Source organism: Ostrea edulis, chromosome 5 (genome assembly GCF_947568905.1).
Source record: "Ostrea edulis chromosome 5, xbOstEdul1.1, whole genome shotgun sequence".
Lineage (NCBI taxonomy): Eukaryota > Metazoa > Mollusca > Bivalvia > Ostreida > Ostreidae > Ostrea > Ostrea edulis.
In genome coordinates, this window is record NC_079168.1 from 4,252,276 (window position 1) to 4,273,571 (window position 21,296).

Here is a 21,296-nt window from a genome sequence, read left to right on the forward strand (position 1 = left end):
GTATTGGGTCGGAAGAGTTGATTGGATAACATACATGAGCTACAGTCGGATGTATTGGGTCGGGAGAGTTGATTGGATAACATACATGAGCTACAGTCGGATGTATTGGGTCGGGAGAGTTGATTGGATAACATACTACAGTCGGATGTATTGGGTCGGGAGAGTTGATTGGATAACATACTACAGTCGGATTTATTGGGTTGGGATTGCTGATTGGATAACATACTACAGTCGGATGTATGGGTTCAGGATTGCTGATTGGATAACATACTACAGTCGGATGTATTGGGTCGGGATAGAGTTGAGTTTCTAAATTAAATGATTTGTTGATACACTTAGTTGAAGATCTAACTTTTAGGGAATATTATCCTTTGTTGCATTGTTTCATGCTGTTATTATGGTCCGACTGTTATTGGAAGGATTTACAACCATTGTATATACCAGTATATATTTTAGTCTATTTATTTAGGAATAGGCACATATACAATATAAATACAAGATGGGTCAGACTGTAAATGGGAAAAATTCTATTGCTGGATATACCAGTTCAGATGTAAATTGGAAAACTCTCTATCGTTGAACATATTTACTCGAGGCTATGAATTGGAGAACATTACTCTCGCTATATATGTATGTTCTTAGTTAAGGATGCGCATTTGAGGACTGTTGGTAGACAGGATGGGTTAACACTTTTCTTGAATATAAAAATCTAAAATTGAAGATATACCGATTTCTACATTTATTAAACATTGATTTAAATGTTAATGTAGGCACCAGAATAGGTAATGAAATCGCATTTTTTTTTTTATAAAGTTGGAGGCAGGTCTACTGTACAGACCGAATGTCGTAATAAAGTATTCCCACGATTTGTTTCACTGGAATTGTGGATACATGGAACTTTCTAAGCAGTCAATGAACTTAAATAAAACAACAAAGCATAGTTTCCCTACGTATTTTGCCAGAATTCATCTTAATGTAGTTCCTCCCAGGGGAACTTTAAAGCTCAAGGTTTCTGATAATAGCCACAAAAATCACCGACACCTGAGGTGCACTAACCGAGCTGCAGCTTTAATTCAGAGGATATCAACACATTTCTACCACAGCTTATACTTTGACCTCAAAACCAAAAAGAATTAATATCCATGTTACTTTAATCGAATGTTAGATGTTTGAGCTATCATCGTGAAACCGAGTTATTGATGCCCGCCCACATGCACATTTGCCATTCAACAAAGCATTTTGTAGATTGCGCTTTCCTTGCTAAATATTATCAAAGTTCGGCAAACATAAAAAGCTGATTCTCTTCCTGATAAACACCCTCCGAGAAATCGGTTTTCTATCAAACAATACGTGCACTCTGTGACATAAATCAGCTGTATTATGATATTTAGTTGATTTTTGAACATCTCATTGTCTTCACCGTACACATTTAATAGTCTCCGAGTCCGTGGATTAACGAACTAAATACACTAGGTTTCTGTCTGTCGTTTTAAACGTAAGAATTTACCTATGCACGTAGTTAAAATGAAGAATTGAAGATAACACACAGTGATCAATCTCAAAACTCGTATAAAGAATGACAAAAAAGAATAGGGTAGAGTCAAACACGTGCTCCTGAACATATTGAAGGTGGGGCAGGTGCTTAGGAGGAGTAAGCATCCCCTGTTGACCGTGAACCCTATATTTCAATCAGGTAAACGGAATAATCTGCAGTCAGAATCAGTGTGTAAAGAACGGCATAATAAATGGTGTGAAACATGCCAGACTTTTCGACCCAGTGATAGCTTGTATCAACAAATTAGATCGTTATAATGACCATATGATAGAATTTCGAAATGCGCAATACTTTTGAAGATATTAAAGAAATCTTAGCATAGTTAGCGAAGCCATGGGGTGTTAATTGCACTGGATGTGCATAACTGAATGTGCAACCAAGCTGTCGGACAGATGAATTACTATCATTATATTTCTTTTACAAATCTCAGCATCCATGCTTTGCTTGATTGACCTTAATTTATTGATACAGATGTGATACATCTTTACTGGCCAATCAGTCTCTCCGCGTCTCCTCTCATCTTCTGGTAGGGTTAATATGACTGCTTATTCCAAACAGAAGTACATCTTTGATTACAGATTTCAATTGTATCTAGTAGTGTTTTGTTTATCTTGGCATTGAGAAGATGACGTCTCCGGATTTTGTCTGAGTGTAAAGCACATGTCATAGAGGAAGAGTTTGCTAGCGTGGTATTTGAGTGGAATAGTTCAAATTCTATCGATGCAGGTCCTATTTTAAAAGTGCAACAATTGCGTCCTTGAAAGCCCGCCTTTCGTTTTATGACTGTGCCCATTTCGTAATCAATGTTCCTTAGTCAAAGTGAAGTAGATTTTCGACATAAAACTTATTTGTGTAAACTACTAATCCTAAAACATTCTTTGGAATGCTTTGTTATCTCTGTCATAAAAAGGAGATTGTATTTGTGTTCTTGAATAGTATACCTCGATCGCTTATTGATAACTTATCTATGTTTGCATCAATTGGAAAAACTTCCATTTGAATGTTAGAATTCCTACTTCTCTGTGCGTCTATTTATTTTGAATAAAGATCATGATTTCATCTTCATTCTCTTGAACAACGGATTTTTTAGACTGCATTGAAAAAAATTAAAGCTATATATATGCCACACTAATTGGATAATCCTCTACGAATACAAAAACTCGTGTATATCTTATATCAAAGCTACAAAAGTTATATACGTGTATTTTAATCAAATTGTGCAAATTAACTCGATCGGATTACAAAGTAGTCAAGCTAATTTCCTATTTAATCATATATTCTCCAAGTCGGATAATGAACGCCACATTTCGAATAATTCATTAACGTCACTCCTATATAAAAATGCATTAGAAAGCCAACGTTTCCCCTTACATTTGATAGAGCAATACCCTTTTAATACCAATATATAATTTCAAATATCATTAGTACCTGTCATACAGCTCGCCGTACTAGTAATCGATATCTGTCCTATATCTCGCAGTACTAGTAATCAATATCTTCCTATAGCTCGCAGTACTAGTAATCAATATCTGTTCTATATCTCGCCGTACTAGCAATCAATACCTTCCTATAGCTCGCCGTACTAGTAATCAATATCTGTCCTATATCTCGCAGTACTAGTAATCAATATCTGTCCTATATCTCGCAGTACTAGCAATCAATATCTGTCCTATATCTCGCCGTACTAGCAATCAATATCTGTTCTATAGCTCGCAGTACTAGTAATCAATATCTGTCCTATATCTCGCAGTACTAGTAATCAATATCTGTCCTATATCTCGCAGTACTAGTAATCAATATCTGTCCTATATCTCGCCGTACTAGTAATCAATATCTTCCTATAGCTCGCCGTACTAGCAATCAATATCTGTCCTATATCTCGCAGTACTAGTAATCAATATCTGTCCTATATCTCGCAGTACTAGTAATCAATATCTGTCCTATATCTCGCAGTACTAGTAATCAATATCTGTCCTATATCTCGCCGTACTAGTAATCAATATCTTCCTATAGCTCGCCGTACTAGCAATCAATATCTGTCCTATATCTCGCAGTACTAGTAATCAATATCTGTCCTATATCTCGCAGTACTAGTAATCAATATCTGTCCTATATCTCGCAGTACTAGTAATCAATATCTGTCCTATATCTCGCAGTACTAGTAATCAATATCTGTCCTATATCTCGCAGTACTAGTAATCAATATCTGTCCTATATCTCGCAGTACTAGTAATCAATATCTGTCCTATATCTCGCCGTACTAGTAATCAATATCTTCCTATAGCTCGCCGTACTAGCAATCAATATCTGTCCTATATCTCGCAGTACTAGTAATCAATATCTGTCCTATATCTCGCAGTACTAGTAATCAATATCTGTCCTATATCTCGCCGTACTAGTAATCAATATCTTCCTATAGCTCGCAGTACTAGCAATCAATATCTGTCCTATATCTCGCAGTACTAGTAATCAATATCTGTCCTATATCTCGCAGTACTAGTAATCAATATCTGTCCTATATCTCGCCGTACTAGTAATCAATACCTTCCTATAGCTCGCCGTACTAGCAATCAATATCTGTCCTATATCTCGCCGTACTAGTAATCAATACCTGTCCTATATCTCGCAGTACTAGCAATCAATATCTTCCTATATCTCGCCGTACTAGCAATCAATACCTGTTCTATAGCTCGCCGTACTACCAATCAATACCCGTCTGATAGCTCGCCGTACTAGCAATCAATATCTGTCCTATATCTCGCCGTACTAGTAATCAATACCTGTCCTATATCTCGCCGTACTACCAATCAATACCTGTCCTATATCTCGCCGTACTAGCAATCAATATCTTCCTATAGCTCGCCGTACTACCAATCAATACCTGTCCTATATCTCGCCGTACTAGCAATCAATATCTGTCCTATATCTCGCAGTACTAGTAATCAATATCTGTCCTATAGTTCGCCGTACTAGTAATCAATATCTGTCCTATATCTCGCCGTACTAGCAATCAATATCTTCCTATAGCTCGCCGTACTAGCAATCAATATCTGTCCTATAGTTCGCCGTACTACCAATCAATACCAGTCTGATAGTTCGCCGTACTAGCAATCAATATCTGTCCTATATCTCGCCGTACTAGCAATCGATACCTGTCCTATATCTCGCCGTACTAGTAATCAATACCTGTTCTATAGCTCACCGTACTAGCAATCAATACCTGTCCTATATCTCGCCGTACTAGCAATCAATATCTGTCCTATATCTCGCCGTACTACCAATCGATACCTGTCCTATATCTCGCCGTACTAGTAATCAATACCTGTTCTATATCTCGCCGTACTAGTAATCAATATCTGTCCTATATCTCGCCGTACTACCAATCAATATCTGTCCTATATCTCGCCGTACTACCAATCAATACCAGTCTGATAGTTCGCCGTACTAGCAATCAATATCTGTCCTATATCTCGCCGTACTAGCAATCAATATCTGTCCTATATCTCGCCGTACTAGCAATCGATACCTGTCCTATATCTCGCCGTACTAGTAATCAATACATATGTATCTGTCCTATATCTCGCCGTACTAGTAATCAATATCTGTCCTATATCTCGCAGTACTAGTAATCAATATCTGTCCTATATCTCGCCGTACTAGTAATCAATATCTGTCCTATATCTCGCCGTACTAGCAATCAATATCTGTCCTATAGTTCGCCGTACTAGTAATCAATACCTGTCCTATATCTCGCCGTACTAGTAATCAATATCTGTCCTATATCTCGCCGTACTAGCAATCAATATCTGTCCTATAGTTCGCCGTACTACCAATCAATACCAGTCTGATAGTTCGCCGTACTAGCAATCAATATCTGTCCTATATCTCGCCGTACTAGCAATCAATATCTGTCCTATATCTCGCCGTACTAGCAATCAATATCTTCCTATATCTCGCAGTACTAGTAATCAATATCTGTCCTATATCTCGCAGTACTAGTAATCAATATCTGTCCTATATCTCGCCGTACTAGTAATCAATATCTGTCCTATATCTCGCCGTACTAGCAATCAATATCTGTCCTATATCTCGCCGTACTAGCAATCAATATCTTCCTATATCTCGCAGTACTAGCAATCAATATCTGTCCTATATCTCGCCGTACTAGCAATCAATATCTTCCTATATCTCGCAGTACTAGTAATCAATACCTGTCCTATAGTTCGCCGTACTAGTAATCAATACCTGTTCTATAGCTCGCCGTACTACCAATCAATATCTGTCCTATAGTTCGCCGTACTACCAATCAATATCTTCCTATATCTCGCAGTACTAGTAATCAATATCTGTCCTATATCTCGCAGTACTAGTAATCAATATCTGTCCTATATCTCGCAGTACTAGTAATCAATATCTGTCCTATATCTCGCCGTACTAGTAATCAATATCTTCCTATAGCTCGCCGTACTAGCAATCAATATCTGTCCTATAGTTCGCCGTACTAGCAATCAATATCTGTCCTATAGCTCGCCGTACTAGTAATCAATATCTGTTCTATATCTCGCCGTACTAGCAATCAATACCTGTCCTATATCTCGCCGTACTAGTAATCAATATCTGTCCTATAGTTCGCCGTACTAGCAATCAATACCTGTTCTATATCTCGCCGTACTACCAATCAATACCTGTCCTATATCTCGCCGTACTAGCAATCGATACCTTCCTATATCTCGCCGTACTAGCAATTGATACCTTCCTATATCTCGCCGTACTACCAATCGATACCTGTCCTATATCTCGCCGTACTAGTAATCAATAACTGTTCTATATCTCGCCGTACTACCAATCAATATCTGTCCTATATCTCGCCGTACTAGCAATCAATATCTGTCCTATATCTCGCCGTACTAGCAATCAATATCTGTCCTATATCTCGCCGTACTAGTAATCAATACATATGTATCTGTCCTATATCTCGCCGTACTAGCAATCAATATCTGTCCTATAGCTCGCAGTACTAGTAATCAATACCTGTTCTATAGCTCGCCGTACTAGCAATCAATACCAGTCTGATAGTTCGCCGTACTAGCAATCAATATCTGTCCTATAGCTCGCCGCACTACTAATCGATACCTGTTCAATAGCTCGCCGCACTACTAATCGATACCTGTCCTATATCTCGCCGTACTAGCAATCAATACCTGTCTGAGAGTTCGCAGTACTAACAATCAATATCTGTCCTATATAGCTCGCCGTACTACCAATCAATATCTGTCCTATATCTCGCCGTACTAGCAATCGGTACCTGTCCTATATCTCGCCGTACTACCAATCAATACCTGTCCTATAGTTCGCCGTACTAGCAATCAACACCCGTCTGATAGTTCGCAGTACTAGCAATCAATACCTGTTTAGTACATGTAGATCGCCGTACGTATTGCAGATTTCTAATATACGTGTATACCACCAACGAGAATTTAAAAAAATTAAATAAGATCAGTGATGATAATAATGCAAAGAATGTAAGAACAATATGTTTACAAAGTAGATGTGTTCGAGCTCCCTGCTCCCTCGGCATTCGCATGTGAATTAAGAAACTTTAAGGTATTGCAGAATCGGTGCTTGTAGCGTGTTTCTTCAGTGCTGTTAGTGTACATGCACACCTGCTCAGAAACCCGTCGGCTTTTCTGCTCTTGTGAGTTTGCTAATTGTCTTTCTAATATCCCGTTTAGTGTGAGGTATCATCTACGAATTCGTTTAAGCAATAAATATTGAGTATTTCAATTAGAGGCCTCTTGTTCTCCTACTATAGAGCTTTACTTAAGCTATTTACGTAAATTGTGCCATAACATAATTTTCAAAGTGTGTAGTACTGAAGTACCAATGTCAATGCAAAAGATCTTGACCTACGCTTGAAATGAGGTTTTTTCACTAAGTATACCAGTGATGCTGTTTTCAAAACAAGATGATACATACAGCTGCATTAGTGCATTATGAATGAATATAGATAACACGAAGGGCGTTCTTATTGATATTGTTTCGAAAGGCAATCGTTCAACATCATTTATAGCTTGAAATAATTCATGCTGTATTTGCATCTGGATTAAAGTATAATATTTACATTTTCAATGTTTTTGCCTTTGATATATTTACAAATTGTAATGATATCCATTTCCTCGTGAATGCGCCGCAGCTGTGAACATTGTGCGTATGAATATGTTCCCTGCCAAGTAAACTTAGCTTACCTAGCTATTACAATTGGTCAACGTCCGTCGTCGTCCGTCGTGCGCTAACAATTGAACATTTTTAACGTTTTGATAACTAGTATTACAATTCTTTTCAAATTTGACATGAAACATCTTTGGGACAAGTAGGACATAAATTACATACGGGGCTAAAACTGCCAAAAATAAACAATTTTTCAAAAATCTTCCTTATAATCCTTAAAAATCTGTAAGAAAAACTAAATGCATAGTGATTTACATATATGTAGAGCAACTACAAAAATAGTAAATTCCATGATCCCCGGGATGTAGGAGTAGTTAGTCTTTTACCAAACTTGTCAACTTCATGACCCCATGGGGTAAGGATTGTGGTTACAGGGTGGGCCAAAAGTATAGTGATTATTGTCTTTATCATTTGAAAGACTTCTTTAATTTTGCTGATACGGTATGAAAACTAAATGCATATTTAGGAAAAGGATGTACCAAACATTGTGCGTTTCGCAAACCCAGAGTTTTGACTCTAAGACGGGTCCAAATTAGTTATATCGTATTAAGGTTATATATACCATATCATGTAAATTTTCTTTTCGTCAAAGATGATAGGGACATTAAACTTGAAATGAAAAAGAAATCAATGAATAACTGTATGATCACAGGTACGTGATATGAACACAGCCACAAAGTCTGTCCCAGACAATAAAGTGAGGACAACGAACAGTGATCAATCACATAATTCCTATAAAGAATATAAAATTAAGAGTATGGCAAACACGGACCCCTGGATATACCAGAGGTGGGATCAGGTGACGAGGAGAAGTAAGCATCCCCTGTGAGCCCTATAGTTTGATCAGGTGAACGGAGTAATCTGTAGTCAAAATTAGTATGTATATTTAGAATAACTTGTATGACGCAACATACAAAGATTATTAAACATTGTCCATTATGAATGACATGTCATCATCAAACAAGTATGTGTTGTTAAAAAGAGGTATCTACCTCGAATACATGAATGCGTTCATTCCATACCATGCTAGACCGCCAATGTTGAATTTACCGGCAATAAATAGAAAATTGCCAATATGAGTGTAATTGTTTTATTTACTACCACCCGGTAAATTTCACTTAAATAGGTAATCAGAAATGTACAACTATGGGTCCACACCTTTAAAGGGACACTCTCGTTAATAAGATTCTCTGAAACAAGGTTATTTTATTCTCATATTTCCTTTACCTAAATTTAATTCAAACTACAATATATAATTACACAATTCGCAAAATGATGAAGAGTGCACGCGGCGTACCACATGCTGAATGGATTTGGTATCATTTATCCAATATCTTTGTGGAGAAAAAGTCTACAATACCCACGGTAAGCCGGTCGATGCGGAGTAATTCATACCAACTATTTCTGTTGCAGACTCGCTTTGTGCTGTGATCTCGGAAATCGCCTCACAGACGCCGCATAACGTTCTCTGAAAATAGTACCGTACACATTGATCAAAGACATTCTTCTACCAAATTATGAGTGAATTTACACATGGAATTTTTAGTTGCGTCTATAAATTATCTCATGATTGGTAAATATAAAAGTATAATTATAATAGGAATATAATTAAAGAGAAACCGCAAATTGCACACACGGTAATAATCTTTATACAATGAATGAAATAGCCGGCCTTGTAAACACAATTTGAGGAAAATATTTTATGCATTTTGTTTTTACTTTTCAATTTTTGGGACCCACAAGACGCCAAGAATATAACTAAAATATGTGTTTATTATTTATAAACATGAAAGAAACGTTTATTGAACAAGGGGCCTTAACGATCTTTAAAAACCATTGTGTTACAGACGGGATGTGCTTTATATACTTTTTTTTATGTTTTGTATACTAGATGATTTATTTGTTTGTAGAACTACCACACACAATCAATATGATTTAGAATTCTTTTAAAGGAGAGTAAGTTTTATCATATCACAGCCAAATGTGATTTTTTATTCGAGATCTATTAGGGCAAAGTTTCGGAGGGCGCATTATAATCATACTGTTTGATGTCGAGGAGTAATGTTCGTCCAGATGTAAAGAAGACGATTGTGTAAGATATTAAATGTATTTTCAATATTTGAGCAACTTAGCCCCACCTTAAGGCCAGAACCCAGGGGTAATGAATTTCACAGTTTTCGGTAGAGCGCGCAATGCTCATTATAATCATGCAAACATTTTGCCTCTTTGATGTCCAGAAGTAAATATTTGCTAATATACATTTACATTTTTTATGTATGACTGATTAGCTCCACCCTGGGGTCAATCCAGAGGCCGTGTACATGTATTTCACACTTTTGATATAGACCTCATTGCGCATTATAATCAAGCCAACGGTTTGATGTCCATAACTAAAGAAGATTCTCTAAGATAACTGTCTTTTCAATATTTGACCGACGTAGCCCCACTCTAGGGTCTGAACCGTGGACCCAGGAGTCATAAATTGCATAGTTTTGGTAAACGACTCATAGTTCATTGTAACCGCACCAATAGTTTGCTTTCTTTGTGTCCAGAAGTAAAGGGGAATCTTTTCTAAGATACTTTCAATGATGTATGCATGATCATGTTAACCCCACCCTATGACAGTGTTCACGCTATCCACAAAAAATAATGAAAAAATGTATCTGTATTCATTACAAGAAATGTCTAATATAATCTTTATACTGCTAAGGTTTAACTTTTTTTAATTTGTCATTTTAATCCAGGTATATAATCATATATAAAGAAACGACATAGATTCCTCATTCTTATATTTTGTAATTTACATAAATATATGTAGAAGTTTTTAAGCCAATTTGGATGCTCGGTGCATTTACTGAAAGATCAAACTACATTGAATCTGCACAGGCTTACTACTGACAATGAATTGATAAATGTAAATATTATGTTTTATTCTATCGTCTAGAATCTCGAAATGTCAAAACAAAATTTTACATTTGTTTTCATGATTTAGTAATGGTTAAATACTTAAAGTTTATCTCCGAAAACTTTTTTTTTTCAATTCGGAAATATTATGTCATATCTTTCAATGACGGGAAACAAGGCGTCGTCGCTCTAGCAAAAAACCCACCTGTGTAATCAATTATAACGGCGTGGGTGAAGCACGAAGTCACTAACTGATAAATTTTATCTAACAGATAAAACGGGGGAAAAACTGCATACAAAATGAAGTATGCAACTCGCGCTTCTCTGCTTAATACGAGAGACCGTTCGTGCCAGCATACATATATTCATAATAAAATCGCTTTTCTTGTAAAACCAATATTTGTATCCAAAAAGAAACGAACACAGTATATTAAAACCATAGTACGGTTTATGAATAGAAAGCTGGAGATATTTCTACGAATAGTATGAGCTTCCCTGTCCATTCCTTATCTCAACATTGTAAAGATTCTCTCTCATTTCATTTTATTCAATTATTACTCATTCTTTAGAATATTAAAACATAATAGTAATCTGTAACCCCGCGGTCACCATATTATGTCAGTCAGAATATGTAATTAAAGTATGACTGAAATAAGACATAATGTATTACAGCTAAAATATTTTTACACCATTAGGCACAATATTCCTTCTGTAGATTCATAGACTTATTTTATTTTGCATATGTATTTATTTCTTTTTGTATAAACATGATCAATTTATCATAATCATGAAAGGTGAAGATAACGAATAGTGATCAATCTCTTAAATCTCATAAGCAATACAAAATAGAGAGTAAGGCAAACATGAATCGTGTTCATGAATATAACTTATAAGGCCACACTGATGGGTTTCCATAGCTTAATTCCCAATGTAAATGAACGTCTGCTGTAATATAGTCTACTTTCTTACCACAAATCATAACTTAAAAGGCATGTGCGATTCAAAAACATGTCGATGAAGTAACAAGGAGAGAAAGTAATTGCATACATTTAAATCAAATTATGGTTTTCATATTAAATTTTGTCATTTCGGCTGATGATGTCTTTCAAATGACAAATGTTTCCGTTTGTAAAGAGTTACAACATAATTCCCCATTGTTGCTGTCAGGGATTGTCTGAAGTGGAGGATATCAATTCAGTTGTAACCGGGTCACTGTTAGAAATTGTTTCATGTGCAAATAGAGAACTAAAGCATTTCTACGCCACTTCATTACCGCCAAAGTGCGTCGCTGACCGAACTACAAGTTTCATCGTTCCTGTTTTATCCAATCAAAGTTTGGGCTATTTTGACCATTCTTCTAGTATGCTAATCAAAAAAACGGCAAGTGGTCCACAGCCCCACGATATATCCCGTCCCTTTGTCTCGGGGGAAAAATAGGTATGTTTTACTTCATACAAGGAGTGAAGCATGGTATCAGATTGGAGGCTAATGAACTTGAAATTACAATAGAATTCCATCACGGACCTCTCTGTTTTCTATCGAACTCTGTAGTTGGAAATGTGTACGAATGGATCAAACTTGACTTCCATGTCAAATCTGGTTACTATGCATTGATGGATTCTCTGTCGATCTGCATATATATTGAAGGGATCATCTGATTGAGCAGGGAAGCTATTGACTGAATACTGTATTTTCTCCTATGTTCTTGTCTTGTTATATTTACTATTTACACGATTATGGTGTGCCGATATGTTGGCTTGAATTGGCCACCACATGGCTGTTTACAGATAAATCTGCAGATAAAGTAATATTAATCTTTGATTGATTACACGTATAGAAGGGTCATCGCACACGCACATGGTTGAAGTAAGAAAATATACATATGAGTTGTTAGGTTCCGTTATGAGGTGAGATGCATCGCGGAATATAATAATTGATTATAACTCTATCAGCTTCTTTCAATACATATGCGGGAGACCCAAGTTCGATTACTGGCCGCGACAGATCTGAGTCGATTCAGTAAGTAGTATCTGTTACCAAACGCTTATCATTAAAAGTGAAAGTCGCGGATCTTTCAGATGAATATCATGAAACAACCAATAGACCATGAAACAACCTATAGACTACGGAACAACCAATACACCGTAAAGCAACCAATATACCATGAAACAACCAATAGACCACGGAATAACCAATAGACCATGAAACAACCAATAGACCATGAAACGACCAATGCACCATGAAACAACAAGTAGACCACGGAATAACCAATAGACCATGAAACAACCTATAGACTACGGAACAACCAATACACCGTAAAGCAACCAATATACCATGAAACAACCAATAGACCACGGAATAACCAATAGACCATGAAACAACCAATAGACCATGAAACGACCAATGCACCATGAAACGACCAAAATACCATAAAGCAACCAATAGGCCATGAAACTTAAACAATCAATAGGCCATGAAACTTAAACAATCAATAGGCCATGAAACTTAAACAATCAATAGACCATGAAACTTAAACATCCAATAGACCATGAAACTTTAAAAAAATCAATAAACCATGAAACTTAAACATCCAATAAACCATGAAACAACTAATGCATCATGTAACCATAGGCGTTGATAATGTTAAAAAAACTCTCTACATGAACTAATGTCTCAAAGCGTCCCACAGGGCTCGAAATGTGTGATATTTGGTAGATGATGACGCCTCTATTTCAGTGGATGATTCTCGGAGGGAATCGTTATCAATCAATTATCTAAAAGGGAATAAAATAGATGTACAGAAATTGTTTATAATGCACGTATTTGTACCTGACACCTTTCCCTCTAGGTGTAATTATTCCTGTGTCAAGTTATGAAAGAAATCAATGTCCAGCATATAAAGAAGTTTCTTTGATGTTGTTGGGACTTTCTAGGAGATTCCTGTATTAGATCATGCCAGGACATGATGGCTCCTAGGCACCTGATCCCAACTCTGATATGTCCAGGGGTGCGTGTTTGCCCAACTCTTAATTTTGTATTCCTTAAAGGAGTCATGAGATTGATCACTGTTCCTTATTTTTTGTTATCGATATTGATTATTGTCCTGGATAATGATAATAACACCAGACGGTGTAAGAACATTTTGATTTTGATATTGGTTGGTTGTATATTGTTTAACGTCCCGCTGGAGATTCTTTCACTCATATGGAGACGTGACCTTGATATCAACAAGATAATTACATTACGAGATCTTGTAAGGCATTACTTTACCATTAATGTGGATATTTGGACCTTGATATTGACGATACCAGGTGTTGCAAGACTATGACGTAACTATTGATATTGATCTTGATATATTTTTTTCTGGAGACTGCTGTTTTTTATAATTTTTTTTATTTGAAAGAAATTGCGTTGCTGTTTACATTGTAAGTTTTAATTTTTGATGGTTCAATGTTTCTGGGATTGTCTCATGTAATCATTGAGAAAAGCTTATGATGAAAGTAAAAAGATGTCTGCAGTTTAATCGAGTGAAAGCAACGCGAAAGACAAGGGCTGTGTTACGTAACCCTTGTTGTTTCATAGATTAGACACATTTCTATATTTTGCATAAATATTTACTTTTCTCTGATAACTAGGCAGACTGGCACGGACTGCTAACAGCAAAATGCCTTCTTCTGCAATTCATTCCATGTGCAAGATACCGGTTTGGTAAATTGCTATTTTACAAGAATGTTCCTTGTTAATTGAAAATACATCATCATTGCATGTGCTATCTACAAATAAACCGCGACGTGTATTTCCAATAAACCAGACACAAAAATAAAGTGTCGTTTTATTTTAAGAACTTTATCAGTGCTTGTTGTTAATCTAATGACATGCAGTTAGTCAGTTTGATTTCTTGTCTTTTCATTCAGTGTTTATCATTGCATTAATGGACAACCACTTGTATTGAACAACGTTTTTCTGATCTTTAACATCTGTTCTTCGATATGTGTTATTTGGTATTTTGCATCATTTATGAAAATAAGTTTAGAGTTCTATGTTGATATCGAACTTAAGAAATAAAGATATCTTTTTCCTAAACTAATTTGTGTTTGTATAATCCATAACACATATTCCAAAACAATATCTGCAATTTCGATAAAGGAGATGAAAAATCATCTATTCACTTGGAACTTAGATATACATATTTGTTTTCCTTGAATTATTTTCAGATACGCGAAATAAACCAATAGTTATAGAAGTTGAAAGCATGATCCCTATTGATTCTTAAAAACCAAACGTTCTTTTCGATGGCGATATTGCTTTCATTCAAGCAACATAGTATAGGAAATAAATAACAGGGATATTGCGCACGCATTAAAGCCAGTCATGTGTAAAGAGACAGACTGAATGGAAAAGTTTGAAACATACACCATACTTTTAGTGTGTGCTTTAAAAAACCAAAAATTATGCTTACAACAACGACAGTGGACAACAAAGTGCAAAGTTCCTTCCTTCTTATTGTTTATCATTTTATGTTACTGTAAATTAAGTCAATTCTTTCTTAACTTGACCTCATTTTAAAGAATAATATAGTATGTATGAACATCTAATATGCAAGTGACAAACCCTAACAGCGTCATGGAATATGTTTGTACCGGGTGTATTGTTTTACGAGAAATGTTTGGTATATTGTTTTATGTCAATGTTTGTACCGGTTATATTGAATACGTTCAATATTTGTACCGGGTATATTGCATACGTTCAATATTTGTACCGGGTATATTGTATTACGAGCAATGTTCGTACCAGGTATATTGCTTTATGTCCAATGTTTGTACCGGGTATATTGAATACGTTCAATATTTGTACCGGGTATATTGTTTTACGTCCAATGTTTGTGCCGGTTATATGGTTTTACGTCCATTGTTTGTACCGGGTATATTGTTTTATATACAATGTTTGTACTGTGTATATTGTTTTACGTTCAATGTTTGTAACGGGTATATTTTTATGTCAATGTTTGTATCGAGTATATTGTTTTATGTCAATGTTTGTATCGGGTATATTTTTTATGTCAATGTTTGTAGCGGGTATATTGTTTTACGTCCATTGTTTGTACTGTGTATATTGTTTCACGTTCAATGTTTGTAACGGGTATATTTTTATGTCAATGTTTGTAACGGGTATATTTTTATGTCAATGTTTGTAACGGGTATATTTTTATGTCAATGTATCTATCGGGTATATTGTTTTACGTCCAATGTTTGTGCCGGTTATATTATTTTACAACCAATGTATGGACAGGGTATATTGTTTTATGTGCAATTTGCTAATTTTGCCTCGTGTAGAGACGTCAATAGTATAGATGAAATGCCACAACTTTGTACACGTGCATAGACTAACATACCTGTTAAATCTGCTTCATATAATATGAATAGCTTGATTCCTTCAATTGTAAAACTATATATCTCTTAAAATTAGAAGTTATATGATACAAGGCTGTAACAATGAGAGCTCATTATAGTGCCAACGCCTACTATGACATAGAACATTCGGTTTTAAAGCCATCACCAGTGCCTCCACTTCCCTGTCGGACGCTTGAAAAAGGAACAATGACTACCTATGTTAAAAGTCTTGAGTTTAACTCTGTGTCGGTATCGAGAATGGCATTCGAACTTCCCGGTTGCGAGACATTCGCCCTAACCTTTAGGCAACCGCGATAGAAATAGGTATGTAGTAACCATTATTGATACAATATCCATTAATGATGTAAAACACCGTATGTCTATTTTACCTCGTTATTAAAAACAGTTATAAATCTTAATAGCATCCGAAATGACAGGAGGATGATAGTGATTATAATGTTCATCAGATGAAATAGCCAATGGTGAGAAAACAGAGCCGTATAAAATGTATGTGACAGCATTCTACAACGGAACGGAAGAATACCACATATTATGGCTTTACAAATCACAGCTGAAAAACTGCACAACTTATCATAAATAGTCAAACATGCCAGAAAAGAAGACACGAGTCACAGCGAGAAATAAGCAATGAGGGGTTTCACATCAATCCCAAAGCCGAGAGAATTATCGAGGCAATATTGTAACACCTGTGCTGTACCGTAAAAAATAACAATTTTCGTAGGAGGAAAAACTTCGTTATTGATTGTCGCGAATTCAAAATAATCTGTCATGAACACAATATATTCAGGTGAGTATTTATATAGAACAACTCTCTATACACACAAACCAAGGAATGATATTATCAAACCAAAATCAATTGACCTCACGAAAATAAGTAATTTTACGTTATATGATTTCAGCTTCTTTGCTAAGGGATAATTTTCCACAAGCTCCATATCAAAAGCAAATCAGTTAGGGTTGTAATAAGCATACATGCTAAATCTGCGTCATATATGAATAGCTTTATTTTCGCAACTATAAAACTACGAAATGCTTATCTCTTGAAATTAGAAGTCGTCCTACATTAATAGCATTTAAGATAGCAATTAAAAAAAACTTTATTGCTCAGAACCCAGGACATGTTATAGTTATGGACATCGAAAAGCAAATATGCCTCAGTGTCAACTGCGAAATAATGCTAGTAATTTACATGCTGATCTATTTAATCATTTTCTGAGAGATAATCTAATATGTGATACATTTTATGTGTAGATATGTTCCCGAATCTGTATTTCATTCCTACGTGAATTGTCCAAAATACAATTTACGAAGACAGAAACTAATCCAGAGTTTTGGCAATTTGCAATTACCATTACCCCCCCCCCCCTTATCCCTGTAATCTTAAATTCAACCAAAATATTGCAGTATTCAAAATTCTGCATGAATTTATTCCGTCTACAAAGATATTTGTTGAACCATTTTTTATTGTCATAGACCCAATATCCGATTTTCTTTCTTTTCATGTTTCTTTTCTCTCTCGCTATTTTGTGTCTTCTGTTTATATTATCTACAACTGTATTGATTACCAATTGCACATTACGGTGTAAACTATTTGATAATTTCATACAATATCATAGTAGAATTATATTATAAGCTGCCATCTCATAAAGTACCAATGTTATTGCAATGTTCAAATCATTTTATCCTTTGTGTATTTATATATTCTAATGTTTGTATGACCTTGTACCTTCTACGGAGAGGACTCGCATAGGCAGTGTCTGCTGTCCGATCCTATCATGATTTATCATAATAAAATACGGTTTAGAATTAAAAAGCATAAATGCACTTTTATCGTTGGCACACTTTAGATTGATAAATAACACAAGGTGATATTCGCTAAAACGAAAGGTCATGTCACAAGGAAAACACATGTGGAATAGGAAAGTCCTATCAACATTTACTCACAAGTTATGTTTTTGCGGACAAACAAATAGAAATATGCCCAAACCAAAAACTGTATATCCTTGAGTCTCCTAATACGGGGAAATGGAAAGCATTGATACATGTACATATGTAAATACATGTACTAGTGCGCAAATCATTTACGATAATACAAAACATATGTCCTGAACTGCTTAATCTCAACGAATAAAAGTTAAAGCAACTCACTCAGTCTTAGAACTACAATTTACCATTAGTTCTCGCATACGGCTCATAAGAACCCCAATCTCTATAATGTCAGCAGTGAATTTCTCCGATTTAAGCTACTCGGAGGATATGTGATCGCAAATTGCGGTGTTAATGTGTTTGATTGCCGATAACAGATGTGAGGTTAAAATAACTCAGATGTAACATAATTAACATTTTTGCCATTCTTTCTGCTTGATCTGTATTCCTGCTCCCGATTTTGTTAATTACTTTATATCAAATCTGAGAGATGTTAATTTTTTCCAGTTTATGCATATCAGTACTGGAATTTTGTTTTTTGTTGGCTTGGGGGTGCAGCATACCACTTTCTGTTTTAGGGGATAGATTGATCACTTTCTATTTTAGGGGATAAGTTGGTCACTTTCTGTTTTAGGGGATAGATTGATGACTTACTGTTTAAGAGGATAAGTTGATCACGTTCTGTTTTAGAGGATAGGTTTATCACTTTCTGTTTGAGGAGATAGGTTGGTCGCTTTCTGTTTTAGGGGGATAGGTTGGTCGCTTTCTGTTTTAGGGGATACGTTGGTCACTTTCCGCTTTAGGAGATAAGTTGGTCACTTTCTGTTTTAGAGGATAGGTTGGTCACTTTCTGTTTTAGGAATAAGTTGAACACCTTAATTTTTTTATGCGTTGACGATTTCGGTGATGTTTGTGGCTGCTAAGAATATTTATCAAAACTTTTTCTCCCGAATTTTCAAGTTCTAAATTTACTTTTCTCCGTAATTGTTGAGTAATTTAAATTTTCATCCCATGCAACAACAGTCAGCGATATATATATATATATATATTTTTTTTACATTATTTTATTCAATAATTTGATTTGAAATGATTGAATCCATATTAGTGTTTGAGAATTACCACTACTGCGCAACAATAGAAATACATTTTGTTTTATTTTTTAAAATTTGTTTTTTTGTTCAAAACGAAGTCAATTAAAAATATCAACAACTTTACTTGAGCTGCATTTGAAACAACCTAAGGATATTAGGTTTATCTTATGAAAAGAATAATTACGACAAATAGAATCAAATTATAGTCTTTGCATTATCATTAAAAAAAAATCACTCTTTCCAATGCAATGAAACTTACTACATAGGTATTCCACTTCACACAAGTCGCTTATCTTTCTCACAGTAAGGATATCTAAAAAGCATATCCTATTTTTTGCTCGAGGGGGGGGGGGGGTGTCTAGGTGATTGCTTCACGTAGTGTTGCTGCAACACACGCTACAATTTTGGTTTATCGTAAAATATCAATATTATTCACAACATTGATTGTGAATATCTTAGCCGGGGCTCTCGTTCGCTTTCTTCCCCCCGTTTTTATTAAGAAGGAAATAAATATATCACAATGCACGTATTATTGACTGTCGATTGCATTTAATTGCTTTTGCCCATGTTGATCTTATTACATTACACAATCAGTAAGCCAACCTCCGAGTCCCTCACACTTGTCCCTCATCACACGTGTTCAGATTCCCTGTTTGTCTGTGTGGAAATTGTTTATATTCAAAAAACGCTTTTGAAATAATGTGTCTCTTATATCCTATTATCCCGCATGCTTTCCATTCAATGATGGCGAAATTTCTTTGTATTTTACATCACTGTCTGATACGAAATCCATCAATAACCTGCATGTACTGTTCAATGCCACTTTGTGAACATACCCAGTGTCTAGTTCCCAGAGTACGAATAATTAACTACTACAATTAATTATACAATATCAGAATCTCGTTCCTATCTAACTGGTCTCTCGGATTTTGATTGGTAGTCAATAAGCTGATTGTTGCCTCGCGAGCAAACTGCCTGCTCATTGGTGATTTGGGGTTTTTTGGTGATGCGTTGTGATGTACGCGAGGTACGCTTAAATCGTTACGGAATCTGTTTACCTGTCTGATAAAAGGAGGATCAAAAGCTCCAATTAAAACGCTCCGCCATGTTCTCGCCCGCTGGGTGATAAACAGGCTGTGATACCCAACCTGCCACATTTTCCATACCTTTCAAAACTTTGTGCTTGATTTTTATGAAAATGGACATAGATCAGGATGGCTGGCTGCATCGTTTCACAAGATACCTTGACATGAATCTCCTCGAGAGCTTTCCAAAATATATGGATATTTAAAAACTAAGTTAAAGTAACTCTGATGGGAAGAAAATTCGCGAGTGCTCAACATGCCGTGCTTGGCGTTCTTGTGTCTGTCCGTGCTCCCTGTCATGTCTTTGGCTGTTATTCCAGATGAACAGCGTTTACTGCAGGCCTTGTTGTCGGACTACAATCCGGCCGCACGACCCGTGTATAATGCGTCCCATATCTTGCTCGTCAAATTCGGAATAACCCTGGCGCAAATCTCAGACATGGTAAGGTTCTTTTTCAGTTACATAAAGTCTTCAATTTTTTGCAGTTGCTCTTATGAAAAAAATACCAGATGAACAGCGACTGTTGAAAAAAATCCTTAAAGATTATGACACTGCTGCCCGTCCCGTATACAATGCGAGTCACATCATAACAGTCAAATTTGGACTGACCCTCATTCAACTGGCCGACATGGTAAGTATTGATGCAAAAGTATGATGGGTATCTTATCTTTGATAAACCGTGTGTTTGACACTTGTACATTGTCTAAAATAACTTAAGTTTTCATTCATTTCGTTTGCAATGAGACTACCACTTGTTGGTTTTCTTAACAATTAGATTAGTGCTGTAGCTGTTGTCATGGGGATGGATGGTTGTATTCTGAATGCTATTTGAATGAAAAAGCTATCAGATAGAATATTGATGTTTTTAAAATGGATCCTGGAAAAAATTGACAGAAAACAAAAACTTGTCAGTTCAAAGCTCTATTTCTATATGCTCCTCTTCATTTAATGTATTTTCCTTGGGTTTCCCGTCGTCAAGACTTTGCGGTAATTAGACTCGCCGCTGATGTCTCCTCAAGCGCTAAATAGCGTAAGGGCAGAGTTAAGGGTCCTGTATTATTTATAATTAATGGTACATGGTATTAAAAAGCCGTC

The 21,296-nt window shown here is 35.8% G+C and overlaps 1 protein-coding gene across 3 annotated transcripts in view; it reads left to right on the forward strand.

Moving 5' to 3' along the window:
• LOC125649395 (neuronal acetylcholine receptor subunit alpha-2-like) overlaps positions 1 to 21,296 on the forward strand; it is a 73,902-nt gene that overhangs the window by 26,681 nt on the left and 25,925 nt on the right. For 2 of the 3 annotated variants that reach the window (XM_048876923.2, XM_056167063.1), the window contains exon 3: positions 20,687 to 20,832. In XM_048876923.2, coding sequence (XP_048732880.2) covers positions 20,687 to 20,832 — 146 coding nt within the window. Of the gene's footprint in view, positions 1 to 19,652; positions 20,643 to 20,686; positions 20,833 to 21,296 lie in introns of those variants that run through there. The other variant, XM_048876924.2, reaches the window with a different exon arrangement.